General features: G+C 34.6%; 1 protein-coding gene across 6 annotated transcripts in view; it reads left to right on the top strand.

Annotated features, from left to right (window-relative positions):
- The window catches only part of USP33 (ubiquitin specific peptidase 33), a 101762-nt gene that overhangs the window by 34049 nt on the left and 46063 nt on the right, over positions 1-21650 (top strand). For all 6 annotated transcript variants that reach the window (XM_077120566.1, XM_077120567.1, XM_077120561.1 and 3 more), the window contains 6 exons: positions 186-338; positions 3012-3114; positions 6501-6570; positions 15008-15121; positions 18285-18363; positions 20977-21394. In XM_077120566.1, coding sequence (XP_076976681.1) covers positions 186-338; positions 3012-3114; positions 6501-6570; positions 15008-15121; positions 18285-18363; positions 20977-21394 — 937 coding nt within the window. The remainder of the gene's footprint in view (positions 1-185; positions 339-3011; positions 3115-6500; positions 6571-15007; positions 15122-18284; positions 18364-20976; positions 21395-21650) is intronic.

Genomic DNA, 21650 nt, shown 5'->3' on the forward strand with positions numbered 1-21650 from the left:
GTAGGTTTAGATATCGTTAAGTTTATCTAAATAATTAATTTTGATGTTGTTGCTATGTATTAGCTCCTCTGAGTATATTGTTATTCACTCAGCAAGATTGGCCTTACAGTTCTGTGATCTTTTGCAGTGTTTTTTAATGTACATTATTTTGTTTCCCCTTCCTCCTCCCTCCTGAAATTATTCAGGAGACAAAGCATTATCTAACTGTGAACCTTACCACTCTTCGAGTATGGTGTTATGCTTGCAGCAAAGAAGTATTTTTGGATAGGAAATTAGGAACTCAGCCTTCATTGCCTCATGTAAGACAGCTTCACCAAACTCAAGAAAACAGTGTCCAGGTACTCTAAATCCATTTAATTATAAATGTCATGTAATTCACTCCAGATAATAATTTCAGATTTTGTCATATAGTTGAGATTTAAAAGAATCTTGCCTAACTTGTACTTTAAAAAATTTCTTTAATATATATATATTTTTTTCCTCGAAGTACTCATGCTGGCTTTTGTTCTTGGATAAAGTGATTGATTAGAGTGACATTGAAGCCCATCTATTTGAAGATGGAAACGCTCCCAATGAGTTTTCAAGCATTTTATAAAAACTGATTTAAATAATGTTCATTTTTTAAATTGATAAATCTGATTCTTGAAGAGGTGATAGATTTACTTCAATAAGGAAAGGCAGTTACTAATGTAGTTTCCTTTTCCCGTTCTTCTTTCCCCCCCCCCCACTGTTTCTCTAAGCTATTTGTATTACTGTGAACATTTTATTAATTTATTAAGTACCATATAGAATATAATAAAGCTAGCATCTATCTTTGTTTAAAGATTTTTCTCCTTTTGTATCAAGAGACTATTACAAAATGTATGAGCTTTCAAAAATCACTTAATTTTCAATATTTCTTAGTCAGTCACATGAAAATAGGAAAGAAGAAATGTAGACATTGCAACTGTTGGCTTCTAACTTACACTGGTCATTGTTTGCCTTATATGGTTTGGTTAACATACTAGCCATTTTATTTACGATATATTTTTGTTTTTTACATGGGCAGGCACCGGGAATCGAACCCGGGTCCTCTGGCGTGGCAGACAAGTGTCCTTGCCTGCTGAGCCAATGTGGCCCGCCCTTTACGATTTATTTTATTGGTGCCATATTGTTTTCTTTTTTTAAATTTTATTTTTGTATATGTTTTTTTCACATTGTATTTTATATTTATGTTCCTTGATACCAAGTCTGTTAGATTTTTCTGTTTTATCTTTGTATCGCACTCTGGGGTAGACATCTGTGATAATTTGCGTGCCTTTCATAATGTAATTTAGTGATTAAGTTTTAGACAGCGAGTATTTATTGCATTTCCAATTTCACAGTTGAATGGCTCTTATTCATAAAGCACTATCATTACTGTTTCTCCACTCATAGTTGTTTGATATTCTGAAATGTACTACAAACCTTTATTGAAAGCCCTGTTAATGTGAAAGTAGCACTTTTCTTGAACTCATGTTATTATAAAAAATGTGATGTGATGACAAAATTTAGATCACATAAGGACCGGTTACTGTTTGTAAGGGCGATACTCATTTTCACCTGGAAAGGTGGCTTAAAGAATAAGTGCAAATAGATTCCAGAAGAAGAAATATAAATAAAAGCACTTTGAGAAAATAATCAGCATCACTGATTAAAGAAAAATAAGTTAAAACCTAGCTATCTGTTGCCATTCCTGCCCCAGTAAATCATGTTTGCAAACTCTAATGAATGTTGGGCTGGTAGAATTGGTAAACCAATACTTTCCTGATGTCTTGTAAATTTGTATGAAATTAATCTCATACAACTTCCTCATTATCTCGGTGTGAAGAAATTGTCAGAATAAAAGCTATTTACACAAATTTCTATAGAGATACAAAATTTATCGACTTTTTGAACCCAGTTCATAACAGCATTGTTTATAAAAAGCACAAAATATTAGAAATTATTCAAATGCTACTAATAAAATGTTGTCTTAGATAATGGTTTTCTTTAGGTGTTAAGATTTTGGAAGTTTTAAAAACCTCTTCTGTACTTCTCTGTTTTCAGTACTTTGTAATGAATGTGTACCATCCTTATAAAAACTTTTATTTAAAAAAACAAATTGGAGATATAGGTCTTACTCAAATGTCCAGTATCTATAGATGCTAAAAAAGTAAAGTAAATATAAAAGGTGGGTGGGTATAGTACATATGTATGCATTGTAGAGGTGGAATAGTACTGTAATAAGTTGGCAAACCAAAGAATACATGTTAAATGCATGCTAGTTTTCAGCTTCCTCCTCCAAGTGATTGTGCTAAGTGAGATTGATGTACTTGGATCATCTAATAGTATAAAAGAATTTGGAAATTCTGATTTTTACCTGAGCTCTCACAGTTTTTCTAATATTTGCTAAAAAATTTTTTTCTTGCATTTGGCCAACAGCCCACTGTTGCAACCTTTGAATTAAACTGTTTCTGGGGAATTAGTATTGAAATATTATATTACTATTTAAAATAAGTGAACTATCTAATATGAACAAAAGGATGCAAATATATTTATTATTTCAGATTGGTAAAAAGTATCAGGAAAGAGTATAGAAGAAACACAGAAGTTAGTGTTTTGTTTAAAAAATTTTTGCCTTTTTCCTGTAAAAAGGTAAATAAAACTCTGAGAAGACAATGTAGGCTATGTGCACTATAGGCCTTTTTACCTGCAGTGAAATCTCACTGAGTAAATAGTTGAGTGTAAATTCTGAAAAGTCATTTATAAAATGTGCTTTATTACTCAGGTACATATGTTATATTACCTAATGTAGATCCTTATTTTTTCAGAAGATAAAGGTAAATTTTACTCTAATTACTAGTACCACAAATTCTTGCTTACAGTTCTACTAATAAAATAACAGCTCTTCATTTTCTTAGCATGTAGATGTTATATGAGTTAAAATCATATTAGTTTTTTCTTTTCCAACCTATGATTGTGTTAAAGTGTGTTATTTTTTTATGATCAAGGATTTTAAAATACCCAGTAATACAACGTTAAAAACTCCTCTGGTTGTTGTATTTGATGATCTGGATATAGAAGTAGAAGAAGAAGATGAACTTAAGGCAAGAGGTAAAATAATTCTGTTCTGTAACAATCTTCTTTTGTATGGCGCTGTGTATTTCTTTAGGAAATTATGTGATATTTTCAAAATCTGCAGCTGAAAGGGGCTCTAGAGATTATAATTACAAAAAGAGTGATTCTGAAATATGGTCTGATTGTATTTGCAAAAAAAGCAACAAACAAATTTGGAGATTAGTGTTTGGTTTCTCTGTCATCTCTTCAAAGCTGAGATACTAATCACTCTTTTTTTTTAAACCTCCCTGACAACAAAGGAGGTTTCTTGGTTTAAAAAAAAAAAGAGTGATTAGTATCTCAGCTTTGAAGAGACGTTTAGTTTTTGTTTTTTTTTGGGACTCGAACCCGGGTCTCCAGCGTGACAGGCAAGAATTCTAACTCTGAGCCACCCTTGCGTCACCTAATCATTCTTTTTGCAGTCGAACCTTATGACTTATTTTTTGTTTAGCTTGCTTATTTTTTTTTTTTTCAACTATCTTTATTGAAAAATTTCCACACACAGTACAACCATATTATACAATCGGTGGCTTTCAGAATCATCACGTAGTTGTATATTCATCACCATAATTAGCTTGTCTTTTGAGATCCATTTAAACAGTGTTTCTCAACCTGTTTTTTCATTCTTACCAGTCAGTGATGAGGAATGATGAGGAGATACTAAGGTATCCCTTAAGCAGGATTTCCCAAGGACAATATTCATTTGGAAAAGGAACCAGGGAAATGAATCTGCCTTGCTTCTCACCTTCCAACTCTGTTGAGAACCATTGCCTCAGCATTTTCCAAATTATTTTAGGCACACAACTTCAGTTATGACATTATAATGTGATAAAATAGCACCTTAAGTATTTTATTTCTATGTAATCTCTTTAAAATGTTCCAGATTAGACAATTTCTGGAAATGGCTATGGGTAGTCGTGTATAAATGATTATCTGAAAATAAAATTGATGTCAGTTGTCATGGTGGTAGAGATAATATATAAATACTTTTATATATTAGGATGTTTTACCAACATCATGAAACAACTAGCATGATGTAACGAAAAGAGCATTCAGCTGAGGCTTAGTTTCATTGTTTATAAAATGAAGAAAATTGTTCTTGTCCCACCCACTATTGTTATTTTGAGAATTTGTTGAGAGTGAATATAGAAAAGCTGTGGCTAATCTGAGATGAGAATTTGCGACTGCAGTGATGGATTTTATACCCTTTAGATATTTCAGTTACTTTTATCAAATGCTTATAAATAATTGTTGTTTTACAGAGTTTTAAAAGGTTAAACTTCCTTTGTGTTTTATTCTAAATCCAAATGGCATTTATAATTTCATTTTTGAAATATCTGATATTATTTCATCTTATAATTTAATAATGGAGTGAGCTGAAAAGAATGAATATGAATATATGTAGGAAAGAAAAATTGTTCAGTGACTGCTGTAGTGTGTTAGTTTGAACCATATGAAATTACTCTATTTAGAAAATGAATAGCCTGGCAGTTTCATGTGGTTTCAATGCAGTAAATTTAAATTGGGAGGAAAAGGATGTTTGTTTATTATTGTTAAAACATGATTTTTTTGTAGTCATTAGATTATTTCTTTCCAATAATTAAGCTTTATTGTCATGAGAAGTATAAGTCTCAGAAATGATGTTCTTTAAAAATGTATTCTTAATTAAATGACTAATAGGAAAGGCTATTCGTCTTCAGAGATTGAACTAATTGTTTCCCAAAGTAGTTAAAAAATGTGGTAAATCTGAAATTCAAGTCTGACCTTTTTCTGAGTTGACCAAGTTGGTATATTTTGTTTTACCATGGCATGGCCCTTAATATCATTTGAGACCCATACTATGTACTTAGTAGACACCCACAAAATTGAGTCATTATTGCATTTATGACCTTTTTTGTTTTTTAAAATTTTTTATTAATTAAAAAAAATTACAAGAAAGAAACACAAACATTCCCAACACATACACTCAGCAATTCACAATATCATCACATAGTTGCATATTCATCATCATGATCATTTCCCAGAACATTTGCATCAGTTCAGAAAAAGAAATAAAAAGACAACAGAAAAATAAAACAAAAACAGAAAAAAAAGATTTTACATACCATACCCCTTACCCCTCCCTTTCATTGATCACTAGCATTTCAAACTAAATTTATCTAAACATTTGTTCCCCCTATTATTTATTTTTATTCCATATGTTCTACTCATCTCTTGACAAGGTAGATAAAAGGAGCATCAGACACAAGGTTTTCACAATCACACAGTCACATTGTGAAAGCTATATCATTATACACTCATCATCAAGAAACATGGCTACTGGAACACAGCTCTACATTTTCAGGCAGTTCCCTCCAACCTCTCCATTACATCTTGGATAACAAGGTGATATCTATAACGTGTAAGAATAACTTCCAGGATAACCTCTGGACTCTGTTTGGAATCTCTCAGCCATTGACACTTTGTCTCATTTCACTCTTCCCCGTTTTGGTGGAGAAGGTTTTCTCAATCTCTTGATGCTGAATCTCAGCTCATTCTGGGATTTCTGTCCCACGTTGCCAGGAAGATCCACACCCCTGGCTGTCATGTCCCACGTAGACAGGGGGAGGGTGGTGAGTTTGCTTGTTGTGTTGGCTGGAGAGAGAGGCCACATCTGAGCAACAAAAGATGTTCTCTTGGGGGTGACTCTTAGGCCTAATTTTAAGTAGGCTTGACCTATCCTTTGTGGGGTTAAGTTTCATATGAACAAGCCCCAAGACTGGGGGCTCAGCCTATAGCTTTGGTTGTCCACACTGCTTGTGAGAATATCAAGAATTCAACTTGGAGAAGTTGAGTTTTCCCCTGTTCTCACCATTCCCCGAAGGGGATTTTGCAAATACTTTTCCACTCACTGATCAATTCACTCTGGGATTCATCAGGGTATCACCTGGACAAACCAACAAAATCTCATGTCCTACCCAAAGTTCCATGTACTTAAGGTGTTCAACCGACTATCTACATAAGTTATATTAGAAGATGCACTAGATAAAATATAAATTTGTATCAAATAAACATTTTTTGATTTAGTCTCACACATAAGTTGAAATTCTAAAATATTAATTACCATCTATTTTCAGCATACTGCAGTGATGACATTCTTTTGTTCTACCTCATGCAAAAACATTTTTAAAATTTGTACATTTAGTCACTATCATTATATACTCTTAAGCATTCCTAGATTATACCATCTCAATCTTTATCGTCTATCTTTCTTTGTGATTTCATTTATGCCCCAGCCCTCCTCCCTCTATCATTCTCACATGCAGCTTCATTCAGTGTTTTAATATAATTGTATTACAGTTAGGTAATATTGTGCTAATTTTTTTGACATCTTTTCTTAATAGGCCTTACAGGTTTGAAAAATATTGGAAATACTTGTTACATGAATGCAGCTTTGCAGGCGCTTTCTAATTGGTAAGTAGAAAAATAAATTTTCCTGTTGTTTTGTCTAGTTTAGTCACTCTTTCAGCAGAAAAGCCATGCTACTGTAATAAGCTAAAAAAGAGTAGAGAGAGAAAGAATGAAATACACATACTAACAGGAAAATGGTTAATAATTCTGTCATTTCCCCTAGCCAGCCAAGGATTTATACCCTGGCTCTTCCCTCACCTCCTGAACCCAGATTTTTTTTTTCACTTTCTGAAATACCCCCATTTAGAAATTGCGTGAAGTAACTAAAAATTTTAAATGAAAATATTCCTGGAAAAATGATTTCCCTTTTCATCATCTTAACTTCCTCCTGAGGTAAAATAGGCAGGTAGGTATCTGGGTTGGGACATAGTCCATAATGTTGTCTCAGTAGTGTCACTCTGTCCACACTTGCAGTTTCCTAGGATTGTTCTGGCTTAGAACTTAGGTAATTGTCTTTGTTGAGCTAGTTACTTGTTTGTTACATCTAGAAAGTGATGAGCTTAAACTTTTTAATTCCTCACATAACTTTTGGGTCAGAGTTTCTTCAAAAATACTTAATAGTTTTATTCATGTGTAAAGTCTCTAATGAACATTTAGGTATTTTTAGTCATTGGCTTATATTGTAGGTGAAAGCAGGTATTAAACTTAAGTTAGATGCATTGAGTTTGGACCACAGTTTGGAAAACACTGACTTTGGGATATTGCTGTTTCTACTGGATTGCCTTTTAGAATTGTGATTGGCAACTAAACATACATATTTCCTTATTGCTTTCCTGATTCCCTTGTTTAAGGATATTCTTTCACCATCAATCTTCTCCAAAATCTCATTTTTATTTAGATGTAACCTTCTATAAATACTTTTAGTTGCCTGTCATGTTCCATAACCTGTGAAATTGAGAGAACCCAACATTTATTAAGAGATCAGAGGAGGCCTCTTTTAAGAAGTAACATTTTATTTAAAATTTGAAGAATGAATATGAATTTAAGTTAGGTGAAAAGATGGGGAGAATATTCCAGGGAGAATGATCAAAATTGTGAAAACCTTCAGGTGGGAAACAACATGACATTTCTGACGAACCAGAAAAAAACCTGTATGATAGAAGTATATAGTGAGTATGGGGGTAAGTGTTATGATTTATAGTTCAGGTGATGTAAGCCACATTAAGGATTTAGTTATGTATTCTCAGTGTAATAAGAAGCCATTGAAGTGTTTTTACAGTAGAAGTTAAATAGTCCAAGCTACATTTTAAAAAGATCAACGTGGATGTTGTAAGGACAGTATATTGGAAGGGAAAGGGAATGGAATTAGGAAGCCCAGTTAGAAGGATGTTGTAGTAATTTATATAAGAAGTGTTGGTGACTTGTACCAAATAGGATGGTAAAAAGGAATGAATGAATTGGAGATATGTATATTTAGGAGATTGATTGGTTGATAGGATATGTGTGCTGTGGATGAGAAAGGGAGGAGAATATATAAAGTTCAATAAGTTATGAAAGAACTCTGTAGGTTATTGACTTATACAGATACAAAAGCTGAGACACAGAGGTTACCAGACAATTAAGTATTAGAAGAGAATTTTGTGTTTGGTTTTTTGTGTTTGTTATTTCAGATTCATTGTTCTTAACTACTAAAATACTACTTCGACTACTTTATTTTGCAACTTCTTTGAATTCATTGGAAAAATGTAGATGAGGTTATATTTGAGATGGCTTAGTGGCTGTCCATGAAATGTGTTCACAGGACATTAAATTTATTGAAGGCTAGGATTTGGTCCTTTGCCTAGTTAATTTCCTATAACTGAATTGATTCAAGTAGTGCTATACCAAGTAGCACTGCTTATTGGTATATAGATACTGGGAGGAAGAGAGGGTTCACTTGAAAGTTAGGTGGATTTTTTTCTTTTTAATATCTTTATTGCAAAATCTTTACACACATACAGTCCATCCACAGTATATAATCAATGCCTAACAGTATTATCACGTAGTTGTATATTCATCACTGTGATCATTTTTAGAACATTTGCATCATTCCAGAATAGAAATAAAAATATGAAAGAAAAAACTCATATAACCCATATGCCTTACTTCTCCCTCTTATTGACCATGAATATTTCAATCAATCCTTTTTTTTTAACCCTTTATCCCTCCTATTATTCATTTATTTTTTATCCATGTTTGTTTTGCTCATCTGTCCATACCCTGGATAAAAGGAGCATCCGACACAAGGTTTTCACAATCACACGGTCACATTGTAAAAGCTATGTAGTTATACAGTCGTTTTCAAGAATCAGGCTTACTTACTGGAATACAGTTCAACAGTTTCAGGTACTTCCTTCTAGCCACTCCAACACAGCATAAACTAAAAAGGGATATTTATATAATGTGTAAGAGTAACTTCCAGGATAACCTCTCGACTTTGCTTCAAATCTCTCAGCCATTGAAACTTTATTTTTTCTCTTTTCTCTCTTTTCCCTTTTGGTCAAGAAGGCTTTCTCGTACCCGTGGCTCCAGGTCCCGGCTCATCCCAGGAATCCTGTCCCACTTTGCCAGGGAGATTTACACTCTGGGAGTCATGTCACATATGGGGGCAAAGACAGTAACTTCACCTGCCCGTTTGGCTTAGAGAGAGAGGCCACATCTGAGTAACAAAAGAGGTTCTCTGGGGAGTGACTCTTAGGCTTTTTTTTCAGTAGGCTTAGCCTATCCTTTGCAGAAATAAGCTTCATAGGGGCAATCCCCAGGATCAAGGGCTCAGCTTGTTGAATTGGTTGTCCCCACTGCTTGCAAAAGTACAAGGATATCCCCAGATGGGAAAGTTTAATATTTCCTCTTTGTTGCCCAGTCCTCCAAGGAGACTTTGCAAATGCTTTTTTATTCTTTGCCGAAATTACTCTGTAGTATATTGGGGCATCACACTAGCCTGTACAAACCAATAAGATCTCATGCCATATTCAAGAGTCCGTGTAATTATGTTGTTCAAATACACTGACCATACAAATTAAATTAGATAATGTGTCACCCAAGATATAAATTTTGCACCAAATAAACATCTCTCCCTTTGATCTCACACAGAAGTTGAAGTTTTAAAATATGGACCATACCATCCTTTACTCTGTATTCTGATTTACCTTAGTCCTATCCAGATCAGGTTCATTCATATCTCTAGTTGAAATCTGATCACTTTTTTAACTTTCTGAATAGTTCCTGTATAGGGTACTGGTGACTTTCATAGTTTCAGTGTTCTAAGTCTCAGTTGTCACATAAATATCCAAAGTTCCTGGGAATGACCAGGATATATAAAAAAAAATTTCAGAATTTAGAAATAATAGTTACAAATCCTGAATGTATGTGACAGCTGTAAGAGCTTGCAATCTAATACCCTTTACAGTTGATCTCCACCTGATTTACCCATGCTCTCAACTTTAGTTCACTGAATTTTTCTATGACAGGTCGTCCATATGATTGAGGCATGGTAATATTTTTCTTTTTGTTTCTGACATTTGTCTGAAAATATTTTAAGCCACCCCTCATTTTTGAAGGAGAATATACTGTGTATAGAATTTTTGGGTGGCAGTTTTTCTCTTTTAGAATCTTAAACATATACCACTGCCTTTTTGCCTCTGTTTCTGTTGTGAAATTCATACATATCTTACTGAGCTTCCCTTGTATGTGATGGATTGCTTCTCTTTTGCTGCTTTCAAAGTACTGTCTTTGTTTTTGACATTTGACAATGTGATTAGTAAATGCCTTAGCATAGGTACTTTTGGATCTTTTTTGTTTCAGGTATGCTGTACTTCTTGCATCTGTAATTTTATGTCTTTTATAAGTGATGGGAAATTTCAGTAATTATTTCCTCTGTTAGTCTTTTTGCTCCTTTTCCCTTCTCTTTTCCTTCTGGGGCGCCCATAACATGTATATTTGTGCACTTCATGTTGTCATTCAGTTCTTTGAGACTCTGCTCATATTTTTCTTTTCCCTATATTTTCCTTTGTGTGTCGAATTTTAGATGTTCTGTCCTCCAGTTCACTAATCCTTTTTTCCTGTCTCTTCAAATATATTGTTGTAGGTTTCCATTGTTTTTTCATCTCTTCTGTTGTGCCTTTCATTCCCCTAAGTTCTGTGATTTAATTTTCAAGTTCTTCTTTATGTTCTCTTAATATCTTCTTTATATCCTCTCAACTTGTTGATTTGATTTTTGATGAGATTTTGCATGTCTAGTCAAATTTCCTGAATTAGTTGTTTTAACTTCTGTATCTCATTTAAAATGTTTTTTTTTTTGCTTTGACTGGGCCATATCTTCAAAAAATGACTCATTATTTTTTGCTGGCGTCTAGGCATTTGATTTCCTTAATTAGTTTATTCTGGAAGTTGTCTTCACTCTTTTACCTAGGGTTTTCTTGTTGGATGGCTTTGTATTTGTCTGTTCTTTGGCATTTAGTTCAATTTATTCCATCATAGGTCTGTTTAACTGATCAGAATTTTTCAGTTCTTGCTTTTCTGTTTCTTGCCCTGTCTAGATGGAGCCTTTTTTTCTGAGGATCGTGTTCTTAGGTAGTCAGATTTTTCCAGACCAGACAGGCCCACATCTTAGGAGGAGAGAGCAGCCAGTATCAAGTTTCCTTGAGGGGAAGACCCAATAGGTTGTCAGACTTTCCTATGCAACCTCTAGATTATGTGCTTTTCCTGTCCTGCCTAACTTGCTTTGGGGTTAGTTTGCTGTTCCTTCTCTAGTTCTTCTGAGTGGGCAGTTAATTCCTTGATTTTTGCTCTTTCTTATACAGGCATTTAGGACAATAAATTTCCCTCTTAGCACTGCCTTTGCTTCATCCCATAAATTTTGATACATTGTGTTTTCATTTTTATTTGCCTTGAGATATTTACTGATTTCTTTTATAATTTCATCTTTGACCCACTTGTTGTTTAAGTGTGTGTTATTGAGCCTCCATATATTTGTGAATTTTCTAGCACTCTGCCTATTATTGATTTCCAACCTCATTTCTTTATGATCTGAGCAAGTGTTTTGTATGATTTCAATCTTTTTAAATTTATTGATACTTGCTTTGTGACCCACCATATGGTCTGTCCTTGAGAATGATCCATGAGCACTTGAGAAAAAGGTATATTCTGCTGTTGTGGGGTATAATGTTCTATAAATGTCTGTTAAGTCTAGCTAACTAATCTATTGTATTATTCAGATTCTATGTTTCTTTATTAATCCTCTATCTAGATGTTCTGTTCATTGATGACAGTGTGGACTTGAAATCTCCAACTATTATGGTGGATGTGTCTATTTCTCTTTTCAGTGTTTGCCTCATGTATTTTGCAGCATTCTGGCTCAGTGCATAAATGTTTATGACTGTTATGTCTTCTTGTTGAATTGTTCCTTTTATTAATACGTAGTGTCCTTTGTCTCTTTTAACTGTTTTACATTTGAAGTCTAATTTGTTGGACATTAATATAGCTAATCCTGCTCTTTTCTGATTGTTATTTGCATGAAATATCTTTTCCCAACCTTTCACTTTCAACCTGTGTTTATCCTTAGGTCTAAGATGCTTTTCTTGTAGACAGCATATAAATGGGTCCTGTTTTTTAATCCATTCTCCCAGTCTATGTCTTTTGATTGGGGAGTTTAATCCATTAACATTTAGTGTTGTTACTGTATGGGCAGTACTTTCTTCTACCATTTTGCCTTTTGGATTTTATATGTCATATCTAATTTTCCTTCTTTTTACTTTTACTGATAGTCTTCATTTCTACACTCCTGCCCATCTTGTGGTGTTTGTCTGCCCACAGCTTCCTGCAAAGGTAAAGTAATGTGGTGCCTTTAATTTCAGCTGCTTCTCCCTGCTGTTGGTGTGGTTGTGACTGAGTCTGAGGTAGTAGGCAGGCTTTGTTTGCTTCTGTTTTCCAGCCCCTGGGGCTGAATTTACTGAAGTAGTGCCTTCACTTGAGCTGGGTCCAGCACCCCTTTTTTCTCTGGGAAGATAAACCCTTTAGGAAATTGTCCTCATTTACCTATTTATTTTGTTTCTCAGACATCCCTTAATTCTGCCCTTGCCTGGGGGCAGTGGTGGAGCCTGAGAATGCTTGAAGTTGTATGAAGTGAGCTGTTAAGAAGTTAAAAAAAAAAAAAGCCTTTCCAGAGCTAGATCTGTCTTCCCCCTATTCCTTGGGTTTGCCATTTAACAGCTGGAGTTGGTACTGGGCCAGGCTCTGTGTGCCCCCTTTTCTTGGGGTCCAGCCCTTTTCCAGTGTTTTGTGCTGTCCAAGTCAAAGTCTCTGATCTAATTTTTTTTTTTCCCGCTAGCCCCACCCTCCTCTCTTCAGTGGTGAAAACTTCTGATTACTGTATTGCTTATTCCAGGTTTATCTGTGCTGGGCCTGTTTTCAGTACTTAGAATTTGTTAATGAATTCTGTAGTTGGGGCTTGGTTGAGCTAATTCCTTGCTACTAGTAAAGTCTGTTTCCCTTCCTCTCCAGGAACCAGCCTGCTGTGCCCATGGAGGGAGGGGGGAGGGTTGCGGCCTCTGTGGCTTGGGAGAATTATAGTTCTTTGTGAGATCTCAGCCATTCCACCCATTCCAGAGTGGTGTACCATGTGTATCCAGCATGGAAATCCCCCAACAGCTGTTTGATGTAGTTCCTGGCTGTTTACTAGGAACTCTGGAGGAGGAACTAAATCCATACCTCACTATACTGCCATCTTCCTGCATCCCCACAAGTTAGATTTTGAGTTGTCCATGACAGCCATCATTTGGGCATTTGATGTAAGTCTCTAGTTCATATGAGTTATTTGCCTTTATATCAATGTGACTGTTATTGGCATATACATGAACACTTAAGGTCACCCAGGGAAAGGGAAGAAGAGTATATAATGAAGAGAGAGAGTTTTAGGAAAGTCCTGAGGAACTGTGATATTTAGATGTCAGGTGTTCTAGTTTGCTAGCTGCTGAAATGCAATATACCAGAAATGGAGTGGCTTTTAACAAGGGGAATTTAATAAGTTGCAAGTTTACAGTTCTAAGGCCAAGAAAATGTCCCAATTAAAACATGTCTAAAGAAATGTCCAATCAAAGGCATCTAGGGAAAGATACCTTGGTTCAAGAAGGCCGATGAAGTTCAGGGTTTCTCTTTCAAGTGAGAAGGCACATGGCGAACACAGTCAGGGCTTCTCTCTCAGCTGGAAGGGCATATGGCGAACACGGCGTCATCTGCTAGCTTTCTCTCCTGGCTTCCTATTTCATGAAGCTCCCTGGGAGGCATCTTCCTTCTTCATCTCCAAAGGTCGCTGGCTGGTGGACTCTCTGCTTCGTGGTACTGCAGCATTCTCTGCTCTTTCTGAATCTCTCATTCTCCAAAATGTTTCCTCTTTTATAGGACTTCAGAAACTAATCAAGACCCACTCAAATGGGTGGAGACATGTCATCACCTAATCCAGTTTAACAACCATTCTTAACTAAATCACATCAACCAGGGAGATGATCTCATTACAGTTTCAAACATACAGTATTGAATAGAGATTATTCTACCTTTAAGAAACGGGATTTATATCAAAACATGGCTTTTCTTAGGGGGCATATATCCTTTCAAACCAGCACATCAGGTAAGAGCAAAAGAAGCCTATATAGGGAAAAGAGCTTCCAGAGAGTTAAGAAAGAAGAGAAAAGTGAATTATAATGGGCAAAAAAAGGGTTGTTCAAAATTGAGGGCTTAGAAGAGAGAAATGAGACAAAGTAAAGTGTCAATGACTGAGAGATTTCAGAGTGGAGAGGTTATCCTGGAGGTTACTCTTACGTATTATATAGGTATCACCTTTATAGTTAAGGTATAATGGAGAGGCTGGAGAAAACTGCCTGAAAATGTAGAGCTGTGTCCAGTAGCCATGTTTCTTGAAGATGATTGTATAATGATACAGTTTTTGTAGAGTGACTGTGTGATTGTGAAAACCTTGTGTCTTATACTCCTTTTATCTACCTTATGGACAGATGAGTGAAACATGTGGATTAAAAATAAATAATGGGGGAACAAATGTTAAAATAAATTTTGTAGATTGGAATGCTAGCGATCAGTGAAAGGGAGGGGTAAGGGGTATGGTATGTATGAATTTTTTTCTTTTTATTTTTTTTCCTGAATTGATGCAGATGTTCTAAGAAATGACCATGATGATGAATATATCAAAAAAACCCCGAGGGGTTTAGTCTCTTGTGACACGTGTTACTGAGAGGAAATTGAAAGATGTTAATCAGTTTTGATAGCATAGAGGACTTTTTAGAGATTTGTAGGGACAAATCTGATTTAACTGGGTTGAGGAAGAATATGAAGAAATTAGGGTGCAAGTATAAAAGGAAGCAAAGAAATAATAGGTACAGGGTGCTCTCAATCAGTATTAAGCTTTAATTATTCCACTCTTTTTCTTTTTCTTTTCTTTTTTTTTGATTAGCCCACCTTTGACGCAATTTTTTCTTGATTGTGGAGGACTTGCGCGAACAGATAAGAAACCAGCCATTTGTAAAAGTTATCTCAAACTAATGACAGAACTGTGGCATAAAAGCAGGTATGTACTAAATATATTTGTCTTCTCTTTCATATGTTTAGATGAATATTGAAAGGATTGAGGTATATTTATAGTGCTGAAAAGTAGAAGAGAAGCAGATTTAAGTAGATTCTGAGCTGAATTTGGGCATTGTATGATTGAAACTGAACAAATGGAGATATCATGAAAATTTAGAAGTATCTACATACAATATTGAAGTACTTAAGCTGTTCAGGCTATTATAATGCATTTAATGCTTTAATGCTGAAGTAGACATTCTCACAATGCTAACATCAAACCATAGATATCTTAATCCTTTTTTGTTTTCCTGTTTATGTTTATTCTAAAATGTAGCATTAGGAGATTATTTTGAGTCTCTTACTAATTTTGTTTTAGAGCTATTCAGGAAATTAATTGCTTTTTAGCATTATTCTTTTTAGGGGTTTCATGAGAAAACCCACCTGTAATATCAAAGCTAACTATCTTAATATTTTTCAACTTTTGCATCAACTATCTTGCTTTTATGTTAGACTTTTAAAACTTTAATGTTTTCTAATGTGAAAATTTCACTAGTTATTTAAGTTTTTAACAAAAGTATACTCAGAAGTGCCTCAGAGTTTCCTTTGAGATGTATGTTCCCTAGTAAGGGTAAAAGTACTTCCTGAGTTAAAAAAAAATTGTTACTACTATCTTCAGTATGCTGGGAAAAAGAGTGTTTTTTAATGACTTCTTGTCTTGGAATATGAAGGGGGCATTAAAGAGCCAGAATCTTTAATATTCTTCATTTCTTCCTGCTGTAGAAATTTCTCCCCCTATAAATACTTCTTTTATTTTTTAAAAAGCATTCTATTGTTAACTCTTTTGCAGGGTAGCAAGTTATGTGAAAATTAAAAAACTTTTATTTCAAATGAAGTGTGAGGAGTGCTTTTGACATAGTTCACTGGTTTGTCATCTCGATTAGTTTATACTTTGCAATGGGCAAGGCTAAATCCATGAACCAAGCTGCCAGGATCTCAAGCTAAATAAGGCAGAATGAGCCAGTGCTGTCACAGGCTCTAGCTTCCTTTCTACATAACTGTTGTGTTTAAGCTTCGTTGCCCTGAAAACTTTTAAGTTTGTATTTTTGAAAGTTTATCAAACTTTAAGACTATCACAGGACAGAATTTGTTGTTATTTGAGCTTTTTATGCATTTGGTTTCTTTGTTGTTGTTTTTGTTTTTGTTTTTAGGGATATTTTCTATCTGGTTTTAAAATTAGTATACGTCTTATTTTTGCCAGTATGAGATTTTTGAGAAATGATACAAGTTTGCCATCATGGGAATTTTATTTTAAGAAATGATGGAAGTCTTTCTAGAAATCATACAGTGGTGTATGATCATTTAATTGGGGGAGGAGAGCAATAAAATACTGCTTATATATGTATTGATAAGATGTTCTGATAAATCTATGAAAAACAATACTGGTCATTTCTGAAATTTTTCAGAAAATGTTTTTATTGAGAAATCTTCACACATACATTCCATACATGGTGTATGATCTGTGGCTAATAATATCATCACATAGTTTGTATTCATTACCATGATCATTTTTTAGAACATTTACATCATTCCAGAAAAGAAATAAAAAGGCAAAAAACTCATATATAGCATACCCCTCAACCCTCCCTCTCATTGAATACTAGTATTTCAGCCTACCCAATTTATTTTACCCCTCATCCCTTCTGTTATTTATTTATTTTTATCCATTTTTTTTACTCATCTGTCCATACCCTGGATAAAAGGAGCATCCTCACATTGTAAAAGCTGTATCTTTAAATATTGTATTTAAGAATCAAGCCTACTGGAATACAACTGAACAGGTTCAGGTACTTCCCTGCAGCCAAAGACTAAAAACATTTATCTAATATAATGCATAATAAGAACCTCCAGGATGGCCTCTCAACTCTGTTGAAATCTCTTAGCCACTGAAACTTTATTTTGTGTCATTTCTTTCCTTCCCCTTTTGGTCAAGAAGTCTTTCTCAGTCCCTTGATTCCAGGTCCCAGCTCATCCTGGGAGTTCTGTTCCCAGTTGCCATGGAGATTTATACCCCTGGGAGTCATGTCACACGTAGGAGGGAGGGCAGTGGGTTCAGTCACATGTAGGGGGTATAGCAGTGAGTTTACCTGCCGTGTTGGTTTAGGGAGAGAGGCCACAACTGAGCAACGAAAGAGGTTCTCTGGGGGTAACTCTTAGGCATAATTTTAAGTAGGCTTAACCTGTCCTTTGCAGGAATAAGTTTCATAGAGGGGGGAACTCCAACATCAAGGATTCGGCTTATCGATGTGGTCGTCCCCACTGCCTACGAGAATATGAGAAATTCTCCAAATGGGGAAATTGGCTACTTCCTCCTTTCTTCCCAGTCCCACAGGGGAACTTTGTAAATACTTCTTTATACACTGCCCAATTACTCTGGGACATTCTGGGTATCACACTAATCTGAACAACCAACAAAAGGAATCTCATGCTCTGTTCATGATTCTGTGCACTTACAGTGTTCAATTAAACTGACCATAGAAGTTAAATTAGGTGATGTGCTACCCAAAATATAAATTTTGCATCAAATAAACATCTCTCCCTTTTGTCTCACACAGAAGTTGAAGTTTCAAAATATGGGCATTGTCATTCTTTATCTTGGTATTCTTCTTTACCTTAGTCCTGCCCAGATTAGCTTCCTGCCTGTCTCTGTTCAAAGTCTGATCACTTTTTCAACGTTTTGAACTTTTTTCAACTTTTCGACTATATGGGGAGCAGCTGACTTTCATAGCTTCAGAGCTCAAACTCTGAGTCTTAGGTGTCACAAAAATACCCGAAGTTTCTGGAATTGACCAGGTTATATACAAACAACAATCACAAAAGAGCAGGAGTAGCTATATTAATACCTGACAAATTAGATTGCATATATGAAACAGTTAAAAGAGACAAAGGAGGACCCTATGTATTAATAAAAGGAACAATCCAACAAGAAGACATAACAATCATAAATATTTATGCACCAAGCTAGAGTGCTCCAAAGTACATCAGGGAAACACTGAATTATTTTTTGTACATTTCAGTTTAATACTTTAGACACTTCATTATTAATTTGTAGAAAAAATTTTAAATCACGATTATGTATTTCTTTAAAAAGTTGTTTTCTTCCTCAGGCCAGGATCTGTTGTGCCTACTAATTTGTTTCTAGGAATTAAAACTGTAAATCCAACATTTCGGGGCTATTCCCAGCAGGTAAGTCTTTATATTGCCTTTTATTTATAATTTTATTAATCTTTTATAAAGTTCCTGGAAAATGTTATACTGTTTTAAATTATTCATTTGTATTTCTTCTTTTATAATTTATTTGACTTGCCATTTTCTTTTTGGGGCATCTCATCATTCTTTGTGTTTTTATTTACCAAGAATAGTAACCCTTTATATTATTATTATCTATTTTTCTACTTTCCCTTAATTTTATTAATTTTTTTTAGAAATTTTAAATTTTGGGTCTGTGCAAATAATGTCCATAATTCTTCTGGAGCTTTTCAAAGCTTAGAAAAGTTCTACATCCAGAGATTAGATAAACTTTTACCTGTATTCTATATTTTATGCTTTCAGTTACTTTCTGATATGTCTGGCATATGTTTCAGGATTGTAATATTATCCAAATTTATTTTTTCAAAAATAGCTAAGAATTTGTTTTGTTATTATGACTTTACCTGATTTTTGAGATTTTTTCTTTACTAGTTTTTATGCTTGTATTAATTTATAATAGGGTCTGTTTCTTGGATTTCTATTCTATTTTGCTGAGCTGTCTTTTCATGAATTATTAGCACTTAGCATATTCAGTAATTGTAGCTTTATGTAATATCTTTTTTTTTTTTTTTTTTTTTACATGGGCTGGCACCGGGAATCGAACCTGGGTCCTCTGGTGTGGCAGGCAAGCATTCTTGCTGCTGAGCCACTGTGGCCTGCCCATATGTAATATCTTTTAATATTAAAACCTAGTCCTCACACTTTTTTTGTTTTTTCAAAAATTTTTTGTTTTTCTCTTTTTTCAAATATTTGCTTATTCACTGTTCATTTTTCTTAGGATCTACATTCCTGGATCTCACCCCAAATATTCTGATTTTTGTAGGTGTGAGTTGGGACCCAGGAATTTGTAGTTTTTTTTTAATTAAAAATAATTTTTTTAAGCATAGCAACATACAAAGATGAACATTCTTACCATATGATCATTTCATTCTTGTTATATAAACAGTAACTCACAGTATCATCACATAGTTGTATATTCATCACCATGATCACCTCTCAGAACATTTGCATCAATCCAGAAAAATAAACAAAAAGAAAAAAATTCGTACATACCATACCCTCCTCCCCCTCACCTGTCACCAGCATTTCAATCTACTAAATTTATTTTAACATTGTTCCTCCTATTATTTATTTATTTTTAATCCATATGTTTTACTCATCTGTCCATAAGGTAGATAAAAGGAGCATCAGATACAAGGTTTTCACAATCACACAGTCATGTTACGAAAGCTATATCATTATAGAATCATCTTTAAGGAACATGGCTACTGGAACACAGCTCTACATTTTCAGACAGTTCCCTCCAGCCTCTCCATTACACATTAACTAAAAAGGTGATATTTGTATAATGTGTAAGAGTAACCTCCAGGATAACCTCTCGAATCTGTTTGGAATCTCTGAGCCATTGACACTTTATTTTGTCTCATTTCACTCTTCCCCCTTTTGGTTGAGAAGTTTTTCTCAATCCTTTGATGCTGGTGCCAGCTCGTTCTAGGATTCCTGTCCCATGTTGCCAGGAAGGTCCACACTCCTGGGAGTCATGTCCCATGTAGAGAGGGGGAGTGCAGTGAGCTTGCTTGCCGTCTTGGCTGAGAAATAGGTCACATCTGAGCAACACAAGAGGTTCTCTGGGGGTGACTCTTAGGCCTCATTTTAAGTAGGCTTAGTGTATCCTTTGCTGGGATAAGTTTCATATGAACAAACCCCAAAATTGAGGGATCAGCCTATTGATTTTGTTGTCCTCACTGCTTGTGAAAATATCAGGCCTTCTCCAAATGGGGAAGTTGAATTTTCCCTCTTTCTCACCATTCCCCCAAGGGAACTTTGCAAATACTTTTTTATTCACTGTTCAAATCACTCTGGGATTTATTGGGGCATCACTCCCCAAAAACCTGTGAAATTTCATGCCATACTCAAGTTTCCATGCACTTATGGTGTTCAATTAAACTGTCCATATAAGTTATATGAGGAGATGCACTAGTCAAAATATAAATTTTGTACCAAATAAGCATTTTTTTGCTTTCATCTCACATATAAGTTAAAATTTTAAAACATGAATTACCATCTATATTCAGTACCCTGCAATATTGACATTCCTTTGTTCTTCCTCATGCAAGAACATTTTTAAATTTGTACGTTTAGTCACAATCATTATACACTCTATGCAAGGAATTTGAATTTTTAATAAACATTTAGGTGGATCAAGAATTTTTCTTTGGAGATGCAATGCAATATTGGATAAACCTTTTATTTAAGCCAGACTTTTTTGATTTTAGGACACCTGAATTGAGGTAAATTCTTTATGCCTTGTTCTTCTAGTTTTTTAAAATAATAGCACTATTTATAGCTGACCTCCAGATAATCTTCAATATATTAATACCTTTTGTTTTATTCACATAACGTCCTAGTACTGAATGTATGCCACCAATGCCTTACCTTCTACAAAGTTGTATTTCCTCAGTATGATGTTATGCGTTGATAACCACATTTTGTATAGTCTTAACGTTTCTCCGTACCCAAGTGGTAATATCTATGTTGCTGATATATTAGGATGCTCAAGAATTCCTTCGATGTTTAATGGATCTGCTTCATGAAGAATTGAAAGAGCAGATCATGGAAGTAGAGGAAGATACTCAAATAATAATGGCTGAGGAGCGCATGGAAGAAGATAAGAGCCAATCAGATGTAGATTTTCAGTCCTGTGAATCTTGTGGCAGCAGTGATAAAACAGACAATGAAAATGGCTCTAGAGGCTTTTCTGAAGATAACAATGAAACAACAATGTTAATTCAGGATGATGAGAACAATTCAGAAATGTCAAAAGATTGGGAACAAGAGAAGATGTGCAATAAGATTAATAAAATCAATTCTGAAGGAGAATTAGATAAAGATAGAGACGCTGTGTCTGAAACAGTTGACTTGAACAACCAGGACACTGTGAAAGTGCAGATACATAGCAGAGCTTCAGGTGACAATTTAATAATTTGATCACAAAAATGATGGCATTATTTTGTTTATAGATATAATATGTACAGATGATATGTATCTGCTCAAAATTTGTAATTTTACCATTTTCTAAGGTTTTTTTTGTGGGGGAGGATTAACAGGGCATGTCACTGAAATGATCAGAACACATTTGTAATATAATTACATGTCAACATTCACAATTAATATAAACTAAATATAAGCATAATAAAAATAATAACTGTAGCTTGTATTTTGTG

Source organism: Tamandua tetradactyla, chromosome 11 (assembly GCF_023851605.1).
Source record: "Tamandua tetradactyla isolate mTamTet1 chromosome 11, mTamTet1.pri, whole genome shotgun sequence".
Classification (NCBI taxonomy): Eukaryota; Metazoa; Chordata; class Mammalia; order Pilosa; family Myrmecophagidae; genus Tamandua; species Tamandua tetradactyla.